This window comes from Pipistrellus hanaki, assembly GCF_964339955.1.
Source record: "Pipistrellus hanaki genome assembly, chromosome: 3".
NCBI lineage: Eukaryota > Metazoa > Chordata > Mammalia > Chiroptera > Vespertilionidae > Pipistrellus > Pipistrellus hanaki.
In genome coordinates this window covers 119,266,710-119,292,330 of record NC_140505.1, presented here as the reverse complement: position 1 = coordinate 119,292,330, position 25,621 = coordinate 119,266,710, and the positions used below count along the sequence as shown (strand labels likewise).

At 40.4% G+C, this 25,621-nt stretch overlaps 1 protein-coding gene across 1 annotated transcript; it reads left to right on the top strand.

The window, feature by feature from the left end:
* The first annotated feature begins 23,213 nt into the window (after positions 1-23,213).
* Positions 23,214-24,574, top strand: LOC311619626 (sodium/potassium-transporting ATPase subunit beta-3-like). Its single transcript, XM_084878223.1, is given in 3 exon segments — positions 23,214-23,380; positions 23,382-23,644; positions 23,647-24,574. Coding segments are annotated over 3 exon segments (825 nt in total). The 5' UTR covers positions 23,214-23,249; the 3' UTR covers positions 24,078-24,574.
* The last annotated feature ends 1,047 nt before the right edge of the window (positions 24,575-25,621 follow it).

Below are 25,621 nucleotides of genomic sequence, written 5' to 3'. Positions count from 1 at the left end.
ATAAAAAAAACAACAACAAAAAACCACACACACAAATTAAACCACATTATGATATGAAACACCCAATTTGGCTATTCCATATTTCTGTTTTTGCTCATGTGAGGAAAAACTGCTAGTTTGAACTACCATGGAAACTACAGAATCATTATTCACAAGGATTACAAATATATTGTCATTGAAGTCCAAAGTGATCTCAAGAAGTGTATCTGATGTGCATTCATTTACTTATTCAATCACGATTTATTGGGCACTACTATAGGTTCAACACTTCATTAGGTGCTATTGATTTAGAAGTGACCTTAGACTCTCTGTCCTGGATTTGATTCCCTTAAAAGCTAGGGCTCCATTCTTATATATAAACTACAGGCCTGGCACATGAAATTCGTGTGTGGGAACCATCCCTAGGCCTGGCCTGTAATCAGAGCCACCTTCCCTAGCAGCCTGCAGCCAGCCCCACACCCTACCGCCATCCACCTCTGACTCCCCATTCACTATTGGGTGATCAGTGCCTGACAGTCGGGAGAAGGAACCAAGAGGTTAGCTGGTCCCACCCGCTCGCTGGCACCAACTTCACCACAGGTGGCCATCAGGCTATCAGAGCATGCTGGACATGAAAGGTACCAAGAGGTGGTCAGTGCCCCTCATAGTGACTGGTCCAGTGGTTGTTCTGGTCATTCTGCCCTTAAGGTCATTTTGCATATTACTCTTTCATTATATTGGATTAACTGTGCAGAGATATTGAGAAGAAAGTACTCAGCAAACTCATTAGTCAACAGAGCCAAATATCAACAGTACAACAATTGAAATTTCTTTTGAGAGCCAAATTTTTTAAACTTAAACTTCTTCTAATGCCACTTCTTCAAAATAGACTCGCCCAGGCTGTGGTATTTATGGAAGAGCCACACTCAAGGGGCCAAAGAGCCTCATGTGGCTTGTGAGCTGCAGCTTGCCGACCACAGTACTAGGGGGAAAATAGAAAGTACTAGAAAGAGCTTTGACTTAGTGATCTAAATATCTGATAGGTAGTAATATAAATATTAGATATGATCCATATTAAGAAGAATGTTGAGTTTTAATTTGAGATATTAAAATGTATATTTTTGTATTTTATTATAACACTAGAGGCTCAGTGCACAAAATTTGTGCATGGAGAGGGGTTGTCCCTCAGCTCAGCCTGCATTCTCTCCAATCTAGGAACCCAGTGGGATAGGGCTTAAACGTCGAACATCCCTCTCACAATCCAAAACTGTTGGCTCCCAACTGCTCGCCTGCCTGCCTTCCTGATTGCCCCTAACTGCTTCTGCCTGCCAGCCTGCTCACCCCCTAACTACTCCCATGCCAGCCTGATTAATGCCTAACTGCTCCACCACCAGCCTGTTTGCCCCTAACTTCCCTTCTCTTCAGGCCAGGTCACCCCTAACTGTCCTCCCCTGAAGGCTTGGTCGCCCCTAACTGCCCTCCCCTACAGGCCTGCTTCCCCACAACTGCCCTCCCTTGCAGACCTGGTCCCTCCCAACTGTCCTCCCCTGCTGGCCATCTTGTGGTTGCCATCTTGTGTCCACATGGGGGCAGTTATCTTTGACCACATGGGGGAAGCCATCTTGTGTGTTGGAGTGATGGTCAAGCTGCATATTACTCTTTTTATTAGATAAGATAGAGGCCTGGTGCACAGGTTGGGGCAGGCTGGTTTGCCCTGATGGGTATCCCGGATCAGGGTGGGGGCTCCTTTGGGGCATGGAGCGGCCTGGACAAGGGGCCTGTGGTGGTTTGAAGGCCAACCATGCCCCCTGGCGACCCAAGTAAAGGCCCTGGTATCTGGAATTTATTTACCTTCTACAATTGAAACTTTGCAGCCTGGAGCAGAGCCACACCTTCTGCTTGCTCATGGCTGCCACCATTCTTATTGGAATTTATTTACCTTCTATAATTGAAACTTTGTAGCATTGAGTGGAGACCTAGGCTGGCCAGGGCAGGTGGAAAGCTTGGCTTTCTCCATTGCCAGGGAAACCCAAGCCTCCCTCCTGCTTACTGTTGCAGCAGCCATCTTGGTTGGGTTTATTTGCATATCTGCTTCTGATTGGCTGGTGGGAATGGCTGGTGGGTGTAGCAGAGGTATGGTCAATTTGCATATTACTCTCTTTATTATATAGAATGGTTTAGTCTCAATTAGTTTATGCATTTTTAATTTGAAATTCAAGTTTCTATACAATTATTAGAATTAAAAGAAAAATCAGTATTTGAACATGAACCTTTTAAATTGGCTGGCAGGTATTTCATTTACAGATTTTAAAAAAGAAAAAACTATTGCAGACAAATTGTTTTGGGATTCAAGACAACCAAAAGAGCAATATATATTTTGTCATTAGTCATAAATAGATTTCTAGGAGAGTCAAATGATTTTTAAAAAATTTTTAAGAAGAATAGAAACTCTGGAATTTCAATCTCAGGTGACAGATCCACCAAGGAACCCCTGCAGTGGTTTCTTTTTCTATATCAAATCAAACAAAGAAATTCTATGCAGCTTTGACATGTAATTGGAGTAATACATCATTTTAGTAGAGAGACTGTAGTTGCATCATTTTGTCCAGTAAGCACTTTTCTATTATCTTGGCTGGGGAGAAAGCTCAGGAGAGTTCCTCATCTTTGAAATAATTTTAAAAAAGAACCCTTCATTTTGTAGAGAATACATTTTAACAAATTGACCAAAGTTATGGGAGTTTGGGGAAATAGATCCTCAAAACTTCCTGGGCTTAGTGAGATTTTAACTTGCTTTCAAAAAGAATCTTTTTGTTTTATTAGTCCTTCCTGGGGAATTTGAAAGACTATACTGCACTTAAACTTGTGTCAAAGTTCCACTTTCATAGGAAGAGACCAATCTAACTATTTGAACCTGGCAAAATAATTCTAACTTGCATTGAGAGCAGTAGTGAAAGACTGGAGTGAAGAGAAGACAATTAGGACCCTGTGAGATGAACTTACTGACAAGACCCAAATCAATTAACTTATGGGAGAATCTTTCAAGGGAAAGCTCTAAACATGGGATGCAACTATGATAATATGTTGGGTAATCTTGAGATTACCACCCAGAATCCCTCTTATCTCACTCCATCCCTAGGTTGTCACAAGTCTGATCATCATAACACTATCTTTGAGTGCCTGGATTTAAATTGTGAATCTTAAAGCTTCTGGGTAGCCATGTTTCCTCCACATACAGAAAAATTCAGAGATAACTGGCCAATATGGAGAAAGGAATAATGAAGCAACAACATTTTAAAAATGAAAAAAAAGGCAGGAGAGTCCTGAAAACTAATATGCTAATAATGTTTAATAACTGGTTCCTTGGTTTAAAAACAAAACAAAACACAAAGAATAAGAAAAGACTAATTGCAGCACTTTTTATTTTTTGTGTAAATATTTTTTATCATGGCTGATTCCAAACTACTAGTGGGATGTCACTGAATGTGCATTGGAAAGAGAACACAATAGCACACACACCATTCCATAGTATTTCCAACATACAGATACAATAAATATAAATAATTTCAAGGGCATGGGTAACAGTAAAATATGAATAGATAATATTAAAATTGATAATACTAAAAAAATTAGAAAATGGAAAGACCTGTTTAGTTAGTACCTAAATAATTTACTTAAATGTAACTTTCTTTAATTTAATTTTTAATAATGGCTGTGTTTTTAAAACTAGCTTACAAAATTCCTAAATTTAATAATTGATTCTAGTGAACTGATAGAGCTGACTTAGGCACATTAGTGATCTTGATAGTATATACATGCCTAGTCTTAGTTGTCTTTTTAAAAATATGTTTTTATTGATTTGAGCAGAAGGAAAAGGAGAGATAGAAACATCAATGAAAGAGAACATTGATCTGCGGCCTCCTGCACACCCTCTACTGGGGATTGGCCCACAACCCTCAACTCGGGCAATTATCCCAACCATAAATCCAACGTGTCCCCTTGGTGCATGGGTTGACTCTCCACCACTAAGCCATACCAGCCAGCTTTAGTTACCTTTTAAGCCCAGCAACCTCACTCTAGTCTTTGAATTACTTGAGATAGCTCAGTGCCATTTTAACAAGTCTTTCTGTATATATTAATATATGGATATATAATCCTATATAATGAAGATGTAATATTCAAATGGTTGTTATACCATGAAGCATAGCGACCAAATCACAGATCAGATGGAGGGTGGGGCAGCAAGCTACAAGCAGAGAGCTACGGGAGAGAGTAGGGCAGGAAGATATGACGGGGTCGAGGGGAGAGAGGGGACAAGGGAGGAGCTACAGGAGGGTGGGGAAGCAGGCAGAGGGCTACTGGAGGGAAGCAGCAAGCTACTGACAAGCTACTGGAGCACAGATTTGTGTGCACGGCTACTAGTATAATATATATATTTGCATGTAACATATATTAATGAATATATTATATATCTACTAGAGGACTGGTGCATAACATTCATGCACAGGCGGATCCCCTCAGACCAGCCTGCACCCTCTCCAGTCTGTGACCCCTCAGGGGATGTCCGACTGCTGGTTATGCTTGTTCCCAAGAGCAGTTGGACATCCCTCTCACAATCTGAGACCACTGGCTCCTAACTGCTCACCTGCTTGCCTGCCTGATCACCCTAACTGATGGCCCCCCTGATGGCCTGATCATTCCGAACTGCCTCCCCACCAACCTGGTCACTCCTTACTGCCCCCCCCCTCCCCCGTCAGCCTGGTCACCTGTAACTGCCCCACTCCCCCGCCAGCCTGATCGCCCCACACAGCCTGCTATTCAGTCATTTGGTTGTCCCTCACTAAACCCCCTGCTGGCCTGGTCACCCCACATAGTCTGTTCAGTTATTTGTTTGGTTGTTTCACTTGCGACGGTCACTTAGGCTTTTATATATACATAGATATGTTATATAAAAACATAGTACATATGTGTAATATACCATTTGTATATCTTTATTCAATTACAGCTTATATTAAATATTATTCTGTATCAATTTTAAATCTACAGCATAGTGATTAGACAATCATGTAATTTACAGAATGGACCCCTCAATATTTTAAGTACCCGCCTGACCCCATGCATAGTTACTATGACCACAAACTGTGTTACTTAAAACAACAAAAAATTACTCTCACAGTTCTGGAGCCCAGAAGTCTGAAATCAGAGTGTACTTCCTCTAAAGACTCTAAGGTCAAATCTTCTCTTTCTTCTTCCAGTTTCTAGTGGCTCCAGGCATTCCTTGGCTTGAGGCTGTGTAACTCCAATCTCTGGCTCCCTCTTTACAAGGTCTTCTCCCCTGTGTCTCAGTGCATGTCTATTTCAAATCTCCCTTTGCTTTTCCCTTATAAGAATCTTCCTTATTGGATTTAGGGCAAATGCTAATTCCGGAATGATCTCATCTCTAGATCCTTAACTTAATTACATTAAAAGGCTCTTTTTCAAATAAGGTCACATTCACAGGTTCCAGGAACTAGGGCATAGACTTATCTCTTGGGGGCCACCATTCAACCACTACAATATCCTTAAAGACTTTTGAAGCTCTGTAATAGATTCCAGCGATGATATAACACATAGCATTTAACTATAAATCAAGGTAAAATGTGATAAGTACCAAATAAAATTTAAAAAAGAAAAAGAAAAAAAATTCACGGGGACCAGGTTGAAAAGTGTAAGCACACTTTTGAGGAAATGAGAGAAGGCCTATGGGGAAGTGGAATTTCCAATAGGTAGATATGATAAAAAGTACATTTCAGGCATAAAAAAAAGTTCATGAACAAATCTTTGAAGGCTGCAAAGGGGGAAATATGATCAATGAATTGGGTTAATGTAGATGTTCTAATTGGAAGCAACAGGAAAACAAACAACACAAATTTGATCAGAAAATAAATGTATTCGAGGACATTGAATACTTCACACACTCCTGAGGTAAAGAGAATCAGACTTGTGAACCAGAAATAATACACACACAGAAGAATGGATCTCATGAGGAAATCAGCCTCCCCACACTCCACCTGATAACTGGGCACTGGTGGCCAAACCTACATCACTGCTACCAGTGACCACAGGTACGAGATTCTGGACTCCTGTTCCATTACCCTCTGGTACCTCAAAAGGAAAGCAGTAAGAATTATCAAAGATTGGCCCACATAGTAGGTAGATTTCAATAAAGTGCCTTATACTACTCCACCCATACTTCTAGAATGTGACTATGATGAGAGACCATGACCATGACTATGTTAGATTACATGGCACAACAAATTATGTAGGTGAACTAGTATGTAAGGTAACTAATCAGTTGACCATAGGGAGATTACCTGGGTGGGACTAATTTAATCATCCAGTTTTTTGGGGGGAAACCAAAAGCAGAGTATTTTTTTAAAAAAAATACTTTTTTTAATGATCAGTAGTAGAAGGGGGAGTCAGAGAAATTTGAAGCACAAGAATAATTTGAAGTGTTGATTTTGGCTTTAAAGATAAAGGGGCCATATAGAAGGACCAGAAATTCATCTCTCGGAGCTGAGAGTGAACTCTGGTTAACAGAGGAGATTGGGACCTTAGTCCTAAAACTACAAGGAACTAAATTCTGCCAATAATCTGAATGAGACTGAGAGCATATTCTTCTCTACAGCCTCTAGGTAAGAGCCCAAATCAACCCACATCCTGGTCAGACCTGTGAGACCATGATCAGAGAACCCTGATAAGTCCTCTCTCTACCCGAGTATGGCAAAAATGACTTGAAGCTAGAAGCTTACACAATAGAACTGTTGTTCTTTTTTTTAAGAAAAAAATATTTTTATTGATTTCAGAGAGGAAGGGAGAGGGAGAGAGAGAGAGAAACATCCACAATGAGAGAGAATCATGGATTGGCTGCCTCCTGCAAGTCCCCCCACTGGGGATCGAGCCCACAACCTGGGCATGTGCCCTTGACTGGAATCAAACCTGGGACCTTTCAGATCCCAGGCCAATGCTCTATCCACTGAGCCAAACTGACCAGTGCCACAATAGCACTCTTGTAGCCCACAGAAAATTTAGTTGCTGCTTAAGTCTTTGGCTTATCTAATTTTTTCAATAATATAGTTAAATATAAAACATTTATTTGGCCTCTGTTATCCAAAAGTTATTCATCAAAACTCTGCTCAGGCCATACCAGCTTAGGAAAATCTACCTGCACATTTCAAGATTAAACAGCCCAAGACACAAGTGTGCTCTCCAGTCTGATGTAGCCATTATTAAAATTGCCTTTGCTCGTGGATAGAGCAATCAAGGTTCAGTGACCAACCAAAGTAGGGCTAAAATCCTCACCAAAATTCTCATTCCCTGTATCAGTTTGATCCTCAAATTTTACTAAATTCTGTTCCTCAAACCCCATGGTTACCATGGGATATAGTAGAGAAGGAAAGACATAAATAGTTCTCTACTTTCCCACTTCTCTTAGCCTCGCTCTCTTTCTCATAGAAAGCCGGAGACAGGGGCTTGCAGGCAGATCATTCATTTCTGGGAGTGATTACAGGGAATGGTATTGGAGGGTGGAGACTGAAACCAGGACAGAAAGTGTGTTCACTCCCTTGCACTTCTAGGCTGTCATACATGAGGGCCATGCCGTTGTGGGTGCTGGGAAAGTTTTCTTAGGCATCCAAAGGCCTGGAGCAGAGAGTGAGCAGTAAGTGCATCTGAGGTAAACTGCCATAAGGGTACACTTACCCAAAGCTGGTTATTCGGCATGCCTAGAGGAAAAAGTGGGCCAAGAGGGCATGGGGCTGACCACATCTGATTGACTACTAAAGCCCTAAGCCAAGAGGGAGATTACACAAAATGGCAGATGAGGGAAAGAATACCACCTTATTAATATCTACGCCATGTTGGGAAACACGGCATAGGTGCATGGCAGCAGTGCACTTCCTTACATCGGTGACACCAGGCCACCCCTGAACTTCCAGTAAGAAGAAACACAGAAGAGCATATGCTTCCTGCAGGCAGCAGGCTCCCAAAAGGAAGGTGGAGAGGCAGGGGTTGACCGAGCGGTGCTCAGTCCTTTGCCCCCAAGCCCGTGGGGATGAGTGAGTTAGGGGGTAGAGAGGGGCAGAGGGTCCTGCCAGTGGCACTTTTTTAAGAAGGGGAAGAAGCTTTTCTCCTAGCACAGTGGTCAGCAAACTCATTAGTCAACAGAGCCAAATATCAACAGTACAACAATTAAAATTTCTTTTGAGAGCCAAATTTTTTAAGCTTAAACTTCTTCTAATGCCACTTCTTCAAAATAGACTCGCCCAGGCCATGGTATTTTGTGGAAGAGCCACACTCAAGGGGCCAAAGAGCCGCATGTGGCTCGCAATCCGCAGTTTGCCAACCACTGCCCCAGCAGACCAACTATCCTTATTAAGGACTTTCACCATCCTTTGATTAGCTCAAAAGCAAAGCAAGAACCCCTTGGGGCACAGCCTAATGTGCCTAGGTGCCAGGACAGATACCACAAATTCCTTCATTATCATGATAATTGTTCCTGCACCCACCAAAAGCATGTGTCTATCATTTTACTTTTTATCCAATCCCAGGGGTTTTCCTGCTTTGCTTTCTCCTGCCTCTCTAGTCTATCACCAATGGATTTCGTGTAACCTACCTATGTCCCTTCCTCTTATTGCAACATATAAAAATAGATGAGAAACCACTGTTCTCTGGAGCCCTATCCCAATCCGTTGAGATATTGCTTCCTGGCAATTGTCAATACCGTATTTTTCGGACCATAAGACGCACCGGACCATAAGACGCACCAGTTTTTAGAGAAGGGAAATGAAGAAAAAAAGATTCTGAAACAAATAGTGTCCTAAAATATTTTATGTGCATTAAAACCCAACATCACAGTCATAAACACATGTAATCAACCCTGTAAAGTAAACAGCAGCATTTAGAACCATTTTAGAGCCGGGCAAGCACACAGAGACCACACAGAGCTGGACAAGTAAAAAAACTTTTTTTTTTTACAGTATATGTGTAGGCTATATTTGGACCATAAGACGCAGGGACTTTTTCCCCCCACTTCTGGGGGAAAAAAGGTGAGTCTTATGGTCCGAAAAATACGGTAGTTTGACTCAAATAAACTCACACACACAAAAATAATAATAAAAATAAAAAGCAAGGCAAGATTCACATAGGGGCGAGGAGAAAAGGAGGCACTACCTATGCCACTGGACTCTGAAAAGAAGTCACCCATGGTGTTCGGAGTAGATCACCTCTAAGGAGCTGCACTGTGGCTTAGGGCCAAAACCTTGGAGTGATAAGAGGCAAGCTTCTATAGTTCATTTCTCAGAGACCTACAGAACAAGGGTGACTTGTGAAAAGACAGGATGGCGTGTTCGGGGTCTTGGGTTTGAAATACGGTAGCAACCATACTTGGGTAAAAACTGCTGTTTGAATTTTAACCCTGCTATTCTGGCTTCAGCATTTGCTTACTTGCCTAAACATAGGGTACCCTGTTTCCTCGAAAATAAGACAGTGTCTTATATTAATTTTTTCTCCCAAAGTTGCGTTAGGTCTTATTTTCAGGGGATGTCTTATCTTTCCATGTGCTAGGTCTTATTTTCGGGGAGACAAGGTAGTTACCTCCAGGTCTCCACCTGGAAGCTAAGGCAGTTTTCCTATGCCTGGGACCAGAAATACAGGAGATCGATTCCCACTGACTCAGCAGCTTCAGGGGTAGAAACTGTAGATAACCTTTAGAGATTAACTGCTGAGTTCTGCTTCTGTGTTATCAGCTATCCCAAGATAGGGTCACATTCCAATGTTCCCAGCCTTTAGAATTTAGAACAAAGGAAAATTCCTGTGGTTTGGACCTTTAAAAGACTGCCTACACCTGGAACAGTGCGGTTGTGTGGACTCTACCTGCGTGTGGTGCTCCTGCGGCCATCCTGGCCAGTTTTCAAAAAATCCTTGCCTGCTTTTTTAAATCAATCATCAGCCTCCAATGGTCTTATTTTGAACCCAGGGTTCAACCCCACAACAGGGTTCTTCCCATTTGTTTCTCTGTCATTGATTTTAAGTAAATAACTTAACAGTCATTTGATAATGAATGAGGGGTCAGAATTTCTGGATTAAGGGAATAAACTCAGAATTATGCTTTAGAAAGAAGGGAGGAACATGAAATCTATATTTCATGGCCTAATATGTTTCAAGAATAATGTTAAAATTTTCTCCTTTAATCCTTACCATATAACTGTGTTTTTATCAACTTAATTTTACAAGTGGGGAATCTTATACCAAGAGATATTGAAAAACTTAACAAGAGATAAAGCATTGAACTGAAATTAATATTGTTTGACTTCAACACCTATATTTCCAAAACTTTATTATATCTTATGTAAAGACATTAAAGAAGTTATATTATGGCCTTTTCCCTATAAAAAAAAAATTCCCAAGTTCATTTTTTTATTCATTACAAAGAAAAACATCTTTTTCTTTCTCTATCCTCAAATAGCAATATCAAATAAACTTTTGCAAATCTGGAACTTGCATTGCATTGGGGTTTTCAAATGTGGGAGTTAAGGCTTTACACATTATGTAATTATTTTCAGGTTCTAAAAATAAAAATTCTATGCCAGTGAGGCACATAGGGAAGTTTTCAGTCTTTTTTTTTTTTTTTTTTTTAATAAAGTTTTTATTGATTTTAGAGTGAGAGAGGAAGGGAAAGGGAGACAGAGATGGAAACATCAATGACAGAGAAACATCAATCAAATGCCTCCTGCAGGCTCCCTACTGGGGATTGCCCACAACCCAGACATGTGCCCTGACTTGGAATCAAACCAGCAGCCTCTCTGCTCAGGGGATGACACTGAACCAGCTGAGCCACACCTGCCAGGGCAGGGAGTTTTCCGTCTTTAGCATGAGCAAGGAGCCTGAGCACATTAGTAAAATTTCCCAAATTCTTAATTTCTCTAGACAATCAAGATGCTAGTTCATATAGTTCATTTCTAGCTGCCCAGGTTTCACATTGCCATAAACAACAGACAATGAATTTAACATACTTTTCTGAAAATGCTTCTGTGTGTTAAAGATCACTTGAGAATTTATATCAAACATGACTTTGTACTTGGCCCTTCTCCAACAAGTCTTAATTTTACAAGAAGTTTCCTAAATTATTTTAGTGAATTATTTAAGCAAAAAAAAAAAAAAAAAAGAATAGTGGGTTGTTTTTTTTGTTGTTGTTGTTGTTTTTTTAAGTGTAAGCAAATTACCTTCATTTATTTTTTTAATCCTCACCTGAGGGCATTTACACTGACTTGAGAAAAGAGAGAGAGGTGAAAGAAATATCCATCAGTTGCCTCCCTTACAAATTTCAACTAGGAAATGACCCAGAATTGAGCCTGCAACCCAGGCCTTTGCCCTGACTGGGAATCAAACCTGCAAACTTTCTCTCTCTCTCTCTCTCTCTCTCTCTCTCTCTCTTTTAAATATATTTTATTGATTTATTTACAGAGAGGAAGAGAGAGAGATAGGGTTAGAAACATCGATGAGAGAGAGACTTCGGTCAGCTGCCTCCTGCACACCCCCTACCTGGGATGTGCCCGCAACCCAGGTACATGCCCTTGACCAGAATCAAACCCGGGACCTTTCAGTCTGCAGGTCGACGCTCTATCCATTGAGCCAAACCGGTTTTGGCCAAACCTGCAACCTTTTGGTGTAGAGGACAATACTCCACCAAATGAGCTACCTGGTCAGGACAACTTTATGGCCTAACTTCTCAGATAGAAGCCAAGAACAAATAATAATCCAGCAAAAACAAAACAAAACAACAAACAAACAAAACTAAGGTAAAACAAAAAGTCTAGGGAAAGCTTTTTAAAAGGGAGTAAGTCGGACACAGGTCCAAAAGCCTGATGGAAAGGCAAATTTATCCCTCTGAAAAAAGAGAAAAGTAACAGTTCAACCAGAGCCCCATCTTCAACTTTATTTTTCTAACCTGGAGACAAGGAATCACATTAGTATCAAAAAACAAATGAGCCCCAGCTGGTTTGGCTCATTGGATATATCATCAGCCTTCAGACTAAAGGGTTCCGGGTCCAATTCTGGTCAAGGGCACAATGCCATGGTTTCGGGCTCAATCCCCAGTAGGGGGCGTGTAGGAGGCAGTTGGTCAATAATTCTCACTCTTGATGCTTCCATCTCTCTCCCTCTTCCTTCCTCTCTGAAAGGGAGTCTGTACTTATTTCCAATAAATGTCCACCTTTTCATGTACCACCTTTTGTCCATGGCTTCATTCTTCAAATCACCTGGACAAGAACTGGGGAAAGAAATCACCTTCGCATCCTGCTCAGGAAAAACCACATGTTTCAGTTTAGGTTCCTCGTTTCAGTAGCATCAGACTAGTTCCAGTCCATCAGTTCATTGTGTGCGGGATCCCCATGGCTGTGACCCACGTGACCAGTGCAGAGTATGAGAGCTCCACAAGCCAGGAGTCAGGTGAAAGGGTCAAAGCAAGAAGGCTGGAACTCCTTTGTTCAGGAACTCCTTTGTTCAGATTTCACACCCTTGGAGTGGCCACACCCATTCTGGGCAAAGACCTGTCCCCAGGCTTGACTACTAGGCAAGTACCTTCCCTATGTCCCCCAGACGTTTCTGGGCATGCCTATAATATTTGGCCTTCCCTTTGTTCCTTCCCAGTTAATTAATAACTGGGTTAATTATAATGATATCAATAATAGTAATTACCTGAGCTGAGGGGTGGATATCAGCAAAGAGTAGAGGAGAGAGTATGCCAATGGTGGACAAAGATGAGGAAATGATTATGAGTGCTTATTTTTAGGTCAGTGAGATTACCTGAAAGGTAAAATGGATTGGAGAGCGGTGGGAAATAAAACTGCATAAGTAAATTAAGCATAGGTTCCAAATTATTAGAACCAGTAATTTTTTCCTTTAGTTGTGGGTGAGAATGAGTAGGTAATTGCCAAACAAATTCCCTGAATAATTTGCAGTTGTCATTGTGAAGCTTATACAACTGGATGAGATGGAGAGTAAGCTATTATCTTCAATTGAATAGAAAAGAATATTTGAGTACAGGTTTGCTCTCTATAATTTACTAGTCAAGGAATAAGAAATAATCTAAAGTAATTTAAGCTGGGGATGCATGAGTACTCTCAACCACTTGAAAGGGTGTTGGCAGGTATTTCTTATTATTTGTGAAATATCTTCAAGTTTCTTTTAGATCATAAAGGTTTCTGAGGGGGAAATCATCTGTAAGAAAGCAAGGTTTGCAGGGAGCTGGACGTTTCTAGCCCAGCTAACAAATAACTGTATGCAAAATAACTCACACTCTAACAAGCAGCTTCAAAAACTGCCCACAGTGGTTGCCATGCTACCAAAAGTAAGCTCTGTGCCTGTCGTCAGTTATTTCTGCTTTGGGGGATATTTTATGCCATGTGTGCCTCAAGGAAGAGCCAGGCAGTCCAGGCTGGGCTGGGCTGCTTGGTCCTCTGGGAAAAGAAGCAAAGAACACATCCCTGCCCAGGGGACCAGGCTCATTAGTAAACAAAGGTGACAGGCAGTTTGCTCTCTGAAAAGACTAATAGCTAAACAACAACAAAATTCAGCTGTGGTGCATTTCCAGTAACAAAAGCTGTTAGCGTAGGGAGGAGAGGGAAGACAGCAACAGCCTAAGAAGGTAGGTACAAATAGTGTGAGGACCATTCCTATTTACTCCAACTAAAGAGTGTTCCCTGGATATGGGACTTCCATTTATAACCACAGCCCTGGGCAAATTGGAATGGTTTTGTTCATTCTAAGTACAAATCCAGTCTAAAGGCCAAACTAAAGGCCAGATGCTGAACACAGAAGTACCAGCAGAGCACAGAGATGATGCACTAACCTAGCACTTAAACGCAAGCCATCAATGTGTAAAATCATCAAGAGTCCATCCAAAGTGACCAGTTGCTTCCTGCATAGGAGTAAGGCAATATGTCATGTTTTATAAAACTAAATATTAATCAGAAATGATGAATCCCAATAGTATTTAAGAACATAATAAATTGTTTCTTAGTCTTAACAAAATTGCCCTCCATCATTCCTGCCAAGTTATTGTGAATTACTCCATTTTCCTTTTTCCTGGAGAGACTTAACAGCATAGTGATTATGATCATGGGACTTGCTATAAGACAGATCTGGCTTAAAATCATGGCTTTATTGCTTGTACACTGTGTGACCCAAGATAGATTTCTTAACCGCTCTGTGAATTATTTTCTTTTCTGTAAAGTTGTAATTCCTAGTCAGAAGTATTCTTCCAGAAATTGAAATTAGATTAGAATAGTAAATGGGAAATGAGTGGTCAACAAATACTTATGGCTGTCTTGTTTAGTCTTCTTTTCTCTTGGCACTTCTTTACATCAGGTTTCAATCACAGATAAAATCCCTCAACCTATTATAAACAGAAGGATTTATTTCAGGGAGTTGGGTTCTTGCAAAACCTTTAGCTGGGCTGGAGGAGCACACAGGGGAAAAACCCAACCTGCGGAACCACTCTCCTGCCATCATCAGGAACACTACCTTCACTCGGGGAGGACTGCTAACACAGCAGCATATCACCTGCTAACCTGGGATGCTGCCCTACGGTTATTGGGTCCAGAACAAGCTACCTCTGCCAGGATCCATGCCTGCAAATTAGCTTCTCTTCCCAGAGAATTCAGTTCTGATTCAATCTTGCACTAGAACATCTAGCTGGCGAAACTTCAGTCATGCCAGGAGCCCTAGCTGCCAGGCTTTCTGAGAAATGTGTGTGTTTCTGCATGCACTTAGGAGTTGGAAATGGTTTTAATTGAGCCAATCTATAGCTTCTACCACTGTCCGTATAAAAAGGTTCATTTTGTGTGTCGACTTGACTGAGCTGAGGAATACCTAGGTGGCTGGTAAAAGAATATTCCTGGGTGTATCTCGGAAGGTGTTTCCAGAAAATATTAGCATTGACTCAGTAGAATAGTAATGAAGATTGCCTTCACAATGAGGGTTTGAACAGAATGAAAACACAAAAGGAAATGCACATTTTCTGTTTTTTGCTTGTGTTGGGACATCCATCTGCTGTCTTTTTCTATCAATCCTCTTACCTCTCAGGCCTTCATATTTGTGGAAGAAAAACTATTTCATAACGTGACCACTGTATGACCCATGTGCTGGGCCTGGGCCAGAATGGAGATTGCTTACTGCAAACCCCCCTTAGAGACTGTCTGATCATAATCAATGTTCATTCTGACGTAAGTCAGCACCCCTCCCCTTCCTCCCATGATGTACTGGTTCCTGGAACAGGCTGTTGTTCTGGCCTGTTCAAGCATGTAGAGTAATTTCCTGTACACTAGTACCTTGATTATCTTCCCCTCCTCTATTTATCCTATATAATCCTTTGGTGCCTGCCAAGTGGCACAGGGATTGTCTTCCATCTGCCCAAGACACACTTCGTACATACGTTTCCCTTAATAAATTCTACTAAGTATGGTACTAGAGTGGCCAGCCCATTCCCTGCCCTCCACTCACAGAGATAGATTTTCAGTCTCTGGACCTTTTCTTGGGTCTGCATGTACTAACATAACTCAGATAGGGACTGACACCATCAGCCTCCTGATCCTCAGACCTTCTACAATAACTTGGATTGAAACTTACACCACTGGCTCCCCAAGCTCTCAGGCCTTAAGAATCAGACTCAGTTACAGCCTTCCCAGCCTCCATAATCACATGACCCAATTCCAACATAAATCTCTCTCTCTCTCTCTCTCTCTCTCTCTCTCTCTCTCTCTCTCTCTATATATATATATATATATATATATATATATATATAATCAATTGGTTCTGTTTCTTTAGAGAACCCTAATACACCTCACTTCAGTTTTTCATATTAGTTACAAATATGGGCAAAAACCCATACTTATCACCATGCATTGGACTTTGAGTGGACCCATTTCTAGATAATGCAATCCTTGGATCACTCTGTTTAAATAAGAGAGATTCTTAGTCTGAGAACATGCTAAAATAAATGTTTTACACTGTTCTAGAGTGTCCTAATAAGTTGAGTGGCAGTAGGAGTTGAAATTCTCTTTCTGTGATATGGGTTTGGTTACTTCAGTGACTCTTCCTCCCTCAGAATGTGATTGAGCTTTGGGTATGTCAAATCCAAAATCAGAAGAGGGTAGAGCTCAGGGCCTTCTGAGAACCAATCATTCATTCCCAGTATCCACAGACATTACCAATGACAAACAGAAACACATGAAAAGAGAATGTAAAGCACATCACATCACATGAGCACCTTGGCCGCTGACTGACTAAAGCAACCTTATCTACAGCATGCTCTCCGCTCAGCAGAAATGATCATCCAGAAGGATTTGAAAGTGGAGAGAAATTTATGTTTGAGGGATGCAGCATCAGAACTTTATGGGGTTATTTTCGGAGTCAGCAGGTCCTTAGAGACTTGTTGCCAACAGCGGAAACCTCATGCAGAAGTCAGACACTGCAGGGATGACTGATGTCTTTCATTTGTAGATGAGAGGATTGTAATGGGAAGCGAAGAGGCCCTTGTGGGTGCACAAGTGTGCAAAGAAGGGGCTGACTTGGGGGATAGTTGCAAATTAATAAATGTCTTTGGGAGTCCAGCCAAGCATGACAACATAGAACCAGGAGCAAGGAAGACACGATTGGTGTATGTTAGCCATTTTTCTGCCTCCCTGGCCCTCATTATCTTCCTCTTCTTCCAATATCCTTCTTCATGAGCTCCCTCTTGCTGGAGAAATTTGGATAACCAGGTGCAGAAGTGTATGTTTGATCTGTGTCTCTAATTGTTGTAATTATCTATTGTTGAGTTTAAAGGTTCCACATTGTTTAAAGAGCTTTGCACACTTCAACAAGATTGCTGCCTTACAAGAGGAAAAGATCTGAAAAAAGAACAGAGAAATCTACTTTTTCTAAACAACCTAATATGATGGAGAAAAAAGAAGAAAAAAAGTAAAACTTTGTTTTATATACAAACTAGAGGCCAGGTGCACAAAATTTGTGCATGGGGAGGGGAGTGGCTGCTCAGCCTGGCCTGTATCCTCTTGCAATCTGGGACTGCTTGCCTCTAACCACTCACCTGCCTGCCTGCCTGCTCACCCCTAACCACTTGCCTACTTCCCTGCTCAGTGCACATCATAGTGACCAGTCCTTCCAGTTGGTTTTTCTGCTATAACAGTCGCTTAGGCTTATATATAAGTTAATTTACATGTTATTATATATGCATGTATATAGAGTTGATTGACAGTATTCATTCTGAGCACAGGCACACATTTGAGTGACATCCTAAATCACAATTAGATATGATAATGACTAGGATTAATTAAGCATCACCAATCAAATCACACAATAAGTAAAAAAAAAAAAAAAAACTGCAAGGTTATCTATAAGCCAGTAAGTAAAATTCAATGTAATGTGTAATCTTTTAAACTGTACTCAAATCATTGTGTGTTTTTTTTTTTCTTTAAATTTAAAGGAGTCAGCATTAGAATAATGATCCTACAATGCACGGTGCCTGGCTGCAAAACATGTAAGTTATATGTGATCACTTCCAAAGGCCCTTGTACCAGGTGCAAATGACAGACACAACAGGCATGATGAGAGAGAGTTCTTGTAAAAACCAACAGGAGAGTTAATTTATTAGGGGGTTCAACATCCACAGCTGTTTCCCTTCAACTGATGTGACTGAACTACTTTGTTAATAACCTTAAAATACACTCTGATTATGCTACTTTGTTTCTCTGCTGCCTTTTTGAGTATAATGTTGTATCAGGACTGGAAAGGGACTTTAGAAGATTCTGGTGAAATCCAGAAAGATTTCAAACCCAATGGCACTTGCTGGGTGCTGTTCACTTTTGGTCAATTTAACCTAAATGACTGCCCGATGAACATAAAAGTCCCGCAAGGGTTACTTTTCACTGGGAGTGAATCACACTTTATTTGAGACCTGCAAAGTATATGCTTCAACTGAATTTATCCGCTGCACAGTTTTTGTTCAGGGCTTTGAGTCAAATCATTTTCACCAGACCAATGAATGGTACTTAGGACAGAGATTGAGTCTGTTTGTGTTCACTCACTATTGACACCAGACATGCTGATGTGTTCTCTAGGAGGGCTATTGTATTGCCATAGAAACCTGGGTCAACATTCTAACAATAGCAGGCCTCTGTGGGCGCACAGTTGGTGTGCTGATTCACTGTATGAGCTGGCAAGGGCTCTTGACATACCTAGGACAGCACTCATGTATTCAAAATGACATAAAGTGAAGAACCAACTTCAACATTTGAAAGCAGCATTTACCATCAGCCAGTTCACAGAGTATAATACCTATTATTAGAGTTGACTAAAGTAAAGTGCAATATGGCTTGTTAGATTCTGATGATTCATTGACATTTTCCCATTTACTGGTGATGAGCTATTTCTTCACTAGTTCACTAAGGTTAATAAAATGATGAGGATGGATTCCACTGAGATTAGGGCTTTGTGAAAATAAGCACAAAAAAAAAACCCAAAACTAGCTTCTGAAATAATGAGCATGTTTATTATTTTCCTCAATACATTATATGTTTCAAATATTAAAAATACCCCAAAATATTCATCTTAAATTTAGGCTATTCTAGAATTCATTCCAATAATCTGAACACTAATGAAAGTTAAAATTTGAATGCAGGCATTCTAAAATATGAAGAAAATATCTGTTCTGTGGTGTCTTTGGGACAGCTGATTGCTGAAGACATGTGGGGATATCTATTTTCAAATATGTGGTCTTAATTGATGGAACTATGACAATCAAAACTAAATTTAAGTGGGTACTAAACATCGTATCAAGATATAGACTTACTATTTGTAAGTAGTATAAGGATATTTCTCGACTTCAGGCTTACACTAAGTTCAAAGAATTAATCTCTGATAATAATTTAAGCTTTAAAAAACCATTTGACCCACTATAGACATTTTATTTATTCCTGATAATTATCCTCTTTAAATCATCCATAAACCTCCTTGTGACCAGCAGGGTCCAAATCCACTGTAAAATGTCCTATCAGCTTCACAGGTTCAGCTTTTCAAAAGCAGGACTCACCATGTTACTCTCTAAAAAGCATTCATCCTCTGCATTCCCTAGCCTGGTGACAGCAGACTAAGTCAGAAATCCAGATATCACCTCAAATTCTTCCCTCATCTACAATCCTCCACCAAGTCCTGTCAATTCGAATTCTTAGGTACCTTTTCAGTATTCCCACTTCTCTTAATACCAATGCCTCTCCCCTAGGTCAACATCACCTGCTGCTGGATTAGGGCTACAACCACTTAATGGATCGCCTTGCTTTCAAGTATTTATTATATCCTTTTGATTTTCCGAATAGTAATCAGAAGAACTTCTAAAAAAAAAACAAACAAACAAAAAAAACAAACCTCACATCTGTCATTCTTCCACTGAAAGCTCTTCATGAATTTCCAATGTTTCTTAGGACAGGGTCTAACTTTGTGAAATAAAGGACCTCCAGCATACCCTTCAACCTCACTTTTCCTCACATGCACTGTGAATGTGACTTTTGGCATCTAGACATTTGTCCACACAATTCCATCTACACAGAAATAATCTTCTCTGCCCTTAGCATGATATCCATCAGTCCTTCAGTGGAAGGTGTGTTTTGTTTTTTTTAGGTGTTATTTTTCTCTAGGAATCCATTGTAACTTTCCTCCAGCCCCAAGTCTAGGTCACATGTCCTTCCATGTGTGTCCACAGTACTCTGTGCTTATTGCTTCCAAGACACATCACCCTGTGTAGTAATTACCTGCTTATCTGTCTGTCTTTGCCCATTTACTATAATCTCTCCAAGGAGAGAAATCCTATCTCCTTCTCTATATAGTTCCAGGGCCTAGACATATCTCATATATAGTAGTAACTTAATGAACATTTGTAGGATAAATGAATGGTGTGAACATTGAATTTGAAGCAACTTGTGGTGTCTAATCAATTTAATATTTTTAAGTCATTGCTCATACATGACAGACTACAATAAGATAAGCTCTTTGTACAAGTTTTCTAGAAATGGATGGCATCTACCTCTAGAAGTTTCTACAGTAGGTCCTTGGGTTATGTCGGAGATCCATTCCTCTGGCGTGACATAATGCGATTTTCGCCATAAGTGGGAGCCCACCTGCATAAGTACCTATGTCACTCGTATGGAGCATATACACAGCAGTAATGAAGTGAAACAGTAAAACAAATTTAAAAGAAAGATAACAATTCCTGACTTTTATTTGTGGTAAATAAATAATAAAAAACATAAAGCACATATGTATATACGTCAAAATGATGGAACTTTTTTTAAATAAATAAATAGGAGATGGTGACGTAACCACAAAACAATGTACATCGAGTCTGACGTAACCTGAGGACTGACTGTATTCTAAAGTGAAATCTAATTACTAGGCATTCCAAAATGTTGTACATGATGACAAAGGCATCTATAAAAATAGAGTTAGACATATCTACCCAAGTTTGTATGCAACTTAGAAGAGGGCCAAAAAAATCAGTAAATAGTTATCTAAGAATAATATTAACAGAGCAAACTGAGTTTATCTTGGGAGGTCTTTTAACTTACTAGGCATGTGACCTTAAGCAAGTTATTTAATTTTTCTTTTAATAAGGATATTATGGTCCCAACCCCATGGGTTATAGGTAGAATTAACATCCAGAGTATGTTTATAGTATTTTCAATGCTTATCACATAATTTCCCAATACAAGTTATTTATATTGTACCTCTAGTACCTAGCATATAATAGATACCCTTTAAATTTTTGAATAAATATTACATAAAACTGACAGAGGCAAAGTTATTGGCTTGCACAGAACCCTAAAATTGGTGTAACATGACAAGTTGGTGAGGGAGTCACTTAATAATGCCCTTTTCAGATAAGGACAATCCTCTAGGCTGGGCACTGTATTCTGCCAACTAAGAGTGGAACATTTTAGCAGATATCCACACACAAAATTCCACCCAAAGTTATAAACATTCTTACCATTAATATCAAAGAAAATATATGAAATTCTTATTTAAAATTTTTTCCAATAATTTTCAACAAACTCATTTAAAGAGTCTGAAAATCATAGGAACTTTCATAGCTATAGATTGTTGTAATAATTCTAGAGTTAAAGGACAAGAATATACTTACCTGAGTGGCAAACCATATGATACAAAAACTGGTTACAAAAGAAATATATTCCTTATTTTAAATGCATCCATTAAATACCTTTTATACTTCTATTTTACACTTTCAAAAACCTTCTTTACTTCAATAGGTCCCAGACATTAAAACACCTGGTCAGAGCACTGTCCTGAGCAAGGAAGGGTCACAGGTTCTATTCCTGGTCAAAGGCATATACCTGGGTTGCAGTTTCAATCCATGCCTTTGTCAGAGCAAGTGTGGGAGGCAACCAATTAATATGCCTCTTTCACAAACATCAATGTGAAAGAGGCATATTAATTGGTAAGGAGAGAGAAAAAGAGAGAAACATCAATATCTCTCTCTCTCTCTCTCCTTCTCTCTCTTTCTTCCCCTTCCTCCTTTCCACTTTCTCTAAAAATAAATGAAAAAGTATCCTCAGGTGAGGATTAACAACACCAAAAAAGAATAGGAAACATTCTTATTTCTAGGAATTAACAGGTGGTAGAGATGGAAAGATAAGCTGGGTAACAATGCAATGTGATAAATTTCATTCCAGTTATATGCAGCTGCTGTGATGGCCATAGGAAAGTTAGGAAAGACTTCCCTTGGGAAATTTCTCCTTAGTGGAGTCCTAATTTTGTAGAGGGCAGTAAGGAAAAGTTGTAGAGGGAAATGAGGAAAAGATATTGTGGGAAGAGGGGAGGTAAAAATAGTATGATATGTGTTTGTGTGTGGGGGGAGGGGGCGGTTCCTTCTTACAACAAGCTGTACAATGTTGATAGAGTGGCAAGAGATGAGACAGGAGAGAAAACAGGGGCCAAATCCTGGAACCCCTCAAATGATACACTAAACATCTTGAAATTTATACTGAAAGTGATAAAGAGCAGTGAAATATTTAGGGAAAGATGCCAAGAACATATATGCATTTTAGATAAAGCATGTATGTATATTCTAAATAAATAAAAAGTAGAAGATATTAGAAACTTCCCCAATAGGAATTTATACATAATTCTTATTCACCTTATCAAACTATTTTGTAAATCTATTGGGTTTTCTTACTTTCCTTAGATCACTGGTTCTCAAACCTGCATGTAAATCAGAATCACAGGAGGGGTTGTTAAAACATGCAATAGATTGTTGGGTGAAGTTTGGGGCCTGATTTTGCATTTCAAGTCCCAGACTCATGCTAATGAAGCTTATCCTTGCCCATCCTGTGCATACCACTGCTTTAGACTATGTTTTGGCTTCCATATTATTGATTTTGTTCCCCCAAACAACTAGTTTAATGTCTTTTCTTGAAAAAGGTACTCATGACCTATTTTCAAATTAAAAAATGATGGAATAAAAAAATTCCAAGTGGAGAGGAAAACATGTTAAGCAGGATAGCTTTATTTCTCCTTCATTGGAAATTACCCAGAGTGTGCTTTCCCTGAAGGTGAGGACAGGTGACTGCGTTTCCCAGGGCACTGGGACAGGGAAGTGGCCTTGCTGCAGCAGAGCAGAAGCACCCGGAGCTCTGGAGCACAGCAGTGAGCTGCTGGTTGATGGGGGCCTGGCCCCACAGCTGACTCAAGGCTGTGGAGCTGTTCACACTAATTCAACTTCCTTTCTTCACTGTATACCAAACTGAGGTTCCCGTTGGACTTTGAATTGGACATTCCATGGCACCCAAAATGGGGCTCTGAAGCAGCTACCAGATCTCTTGACACTCCTCTGGTGCCTGAATAACCCCTGTGCTTGAATTGTGTTCCTGGTGGCACCCAAGGATTTTGGGAACTGTGCACTGTGACTAATTGAATTGAACTCAAGACTGACCTTTACAACACCCTTTATTACTGTTATTATTATTACTAGAGGCCTGATGCACAAAATTCATGTAAGAGTAGGCCTTCCTTCCCCCAACCTTCCTTCCCCCAGCTGCTAACACTGGCTTCCCTCTGACACCTGGGACCCAGGCTTCCATTGCATCCCCAGCTTTGGTCATCCAGAAAGATTCTGGCTCACAGCCTCCACCCCCGCGGCAGCCGCTCCCCTCGCCCTCGGCGCGCACACCATGACGAAGAAAGACAAGAAGTCCTTCCAACAAAGCCTGGCCGAGTGGAAGCTCTTCCTCTACAACCCGACCACCGAAGCGTTCCTGGGGCGCACCGCCAAGAGCTGGGGTTTGATCTTGCTCTTCTACCTAGTTCCTGGCTGCACTCTTCACATTCACAATGTGGGTTATGCTTCAGGCTCTGAATGATGAAGTTCCAAAATATCGAGACCAGATTTCTAGTCCAGGACTTACGGTTTTTCCAAAACCAGTGACAGCGTTGGAATATTCATTTAGTGTATCTGAAAGAGAGTCCAATAAAGGATATATTGAAGACCTTAAGAAGTTTCTAAAGCCTTATACTTCAGAAGCACAGAAGAATCTCAAAAACTGCCAGGACGGAGCCCTCTTTGAACAGAGGGCCCAGTCTATGCAGCATGTCAGTTTCCTCTCACCTTACTTGGAGCATGCAGCGGGGAGAGCGATCCTGACTTCGGCTACTCCCAAGGACACCCTTGTATTCTTGTGAAAATGAACAGAATAATTGGATTAAAGCCTCAAGGAAAACCAGCAATAGAATGCACTGGTAATTCTAAGGGCGAAAACACAACAACTCTACCAGTTTATCCTTCTGAGGGAAACATAGACTTAAAATATTTTCCATATTATGGGAAAAAACTGCATGCGAGTTATCTACAGCCATTAGTTGCTGTCCAGTTCAACTATACTGCTAGCAGCACTCCAAAAGAAGTCGAGTGCAAGATTGTTGGATCAAAAAACCTGAAAAACTATGATGATAGTGACAAGTTTTTAGGACGAGTTGCTTTCAAAATCACAATGTGTGCATAGTAGGAGTTAGAATATGTCCACAGAGTAAATGTGTTGTCTGTCTTTATTTTGCATCAGCCAGACCTGACATTCGTATGAGACCACCTGAGAGGTGGGTGGTACATGACGCTGCGGTGACGTAATGTGCTTCCCGGTCTTGTGTTCAGTGTCCTCTGAAGTTACTGCCTGTTGCTCTGCTGCCTTTGGAACATTCATTGTACAGTCATCAGACGGGGACTGTAAACACCTGATTCTGAACATGTGGGTGTTGTCCTATTTTTTTATTTGGTTTAATTGCCAAGTGTCTAAAGCTTAATGTGCTGTGCCATGTAAATATTTTATAGATTTAACACTGGTTAACTGTCATATATTGATGTCAACCAAGTTTTAGGGGTAAAATGGTACCTGCCCAACATGAAGTGACTTCACAACTGCAAGAAACGTGTGGAGAGAAGTTCTGTGTGTGAGGAGGGGAAAAAAGAAAATAAAAGCGGATTTGAAAGGTTAAAAAAAAAAAAGATTCTGGACTAATTAGCACATTATGCTTTTATTATTATAGACTACCATTCCTAACATTTAGAGTGGTTAAGTGTTAGATTCAAGGTCAGATATCCTTCCAATGGGAAAAATGGGTGTGAAGCCCAAATTATCTGATCTGGTTTAATACTCCTCTGGAAAAGCCTGATTTCCAGCCTCATATAAGCCCTCACCATGGGCAGATGCAGAGGCCACAGGGAGCTATTGGGCTGACAGTTGTTTAGAAACCCCCAATCTTGGGTAGAACTCCAATGAGAGGCTGAGAGTTTAGAATGTGAGACCCTCGAGGGCAGAATTAATGGAGGCCTTCCCTACGGAGTACTGTGTGCTTCAGAACTGTGACAAGTAGTCTACCGTTATGATAGGGTATAGTTATGGACTCGCCATCTCTTGTGGCTGAGATGCTTCCGATGGCCTGACATCTGCACAGGGATCATGCTGGAGCATTGAGAAACTACATCCAGCAAGACCAACAACATGTTTGCTTTGGGTCACATTACCAGCTAGAAGGACAGGCCATGATTAAAACTTTTTAGGATGGGGGAAGTGGTAGTAAATCAAAGAGTATGGCCAATGCTAAAATGCCAAACAAATGTACCACTCTATACATACTAATAATCAAGACAGAGTTACCTCTTCAAACACACAGTTGTGCAGGACAAACAATATTTGGGGGGGCGGGAAACAAGTACTCTAGACAAGTGGACCGTTCCAAATCAACTAAAATCTCTGGACACAAATTATTACTTGAGAGATACTCATTTTTCACACATTGGAAAGCTCAACATATTGGCAATCTGATGTACAATAATACCTGCAAGCATACCAAACTGGGCATTTTGATTTTCTTCCCCAAACAGCCAAGCATATACTAGCAACCATATGCTCACTTCAACTTAGATAGGGAGAAGGGAACCAGACTGGAATTTCTTTGAGGCCATATCAGGCCAATTTATAAATTCTTTATTTTTTAAGGGATATATAGTTTCAAGAAATGAAAGAGTTGGCCCACTTCAAAAAAGCTGTTT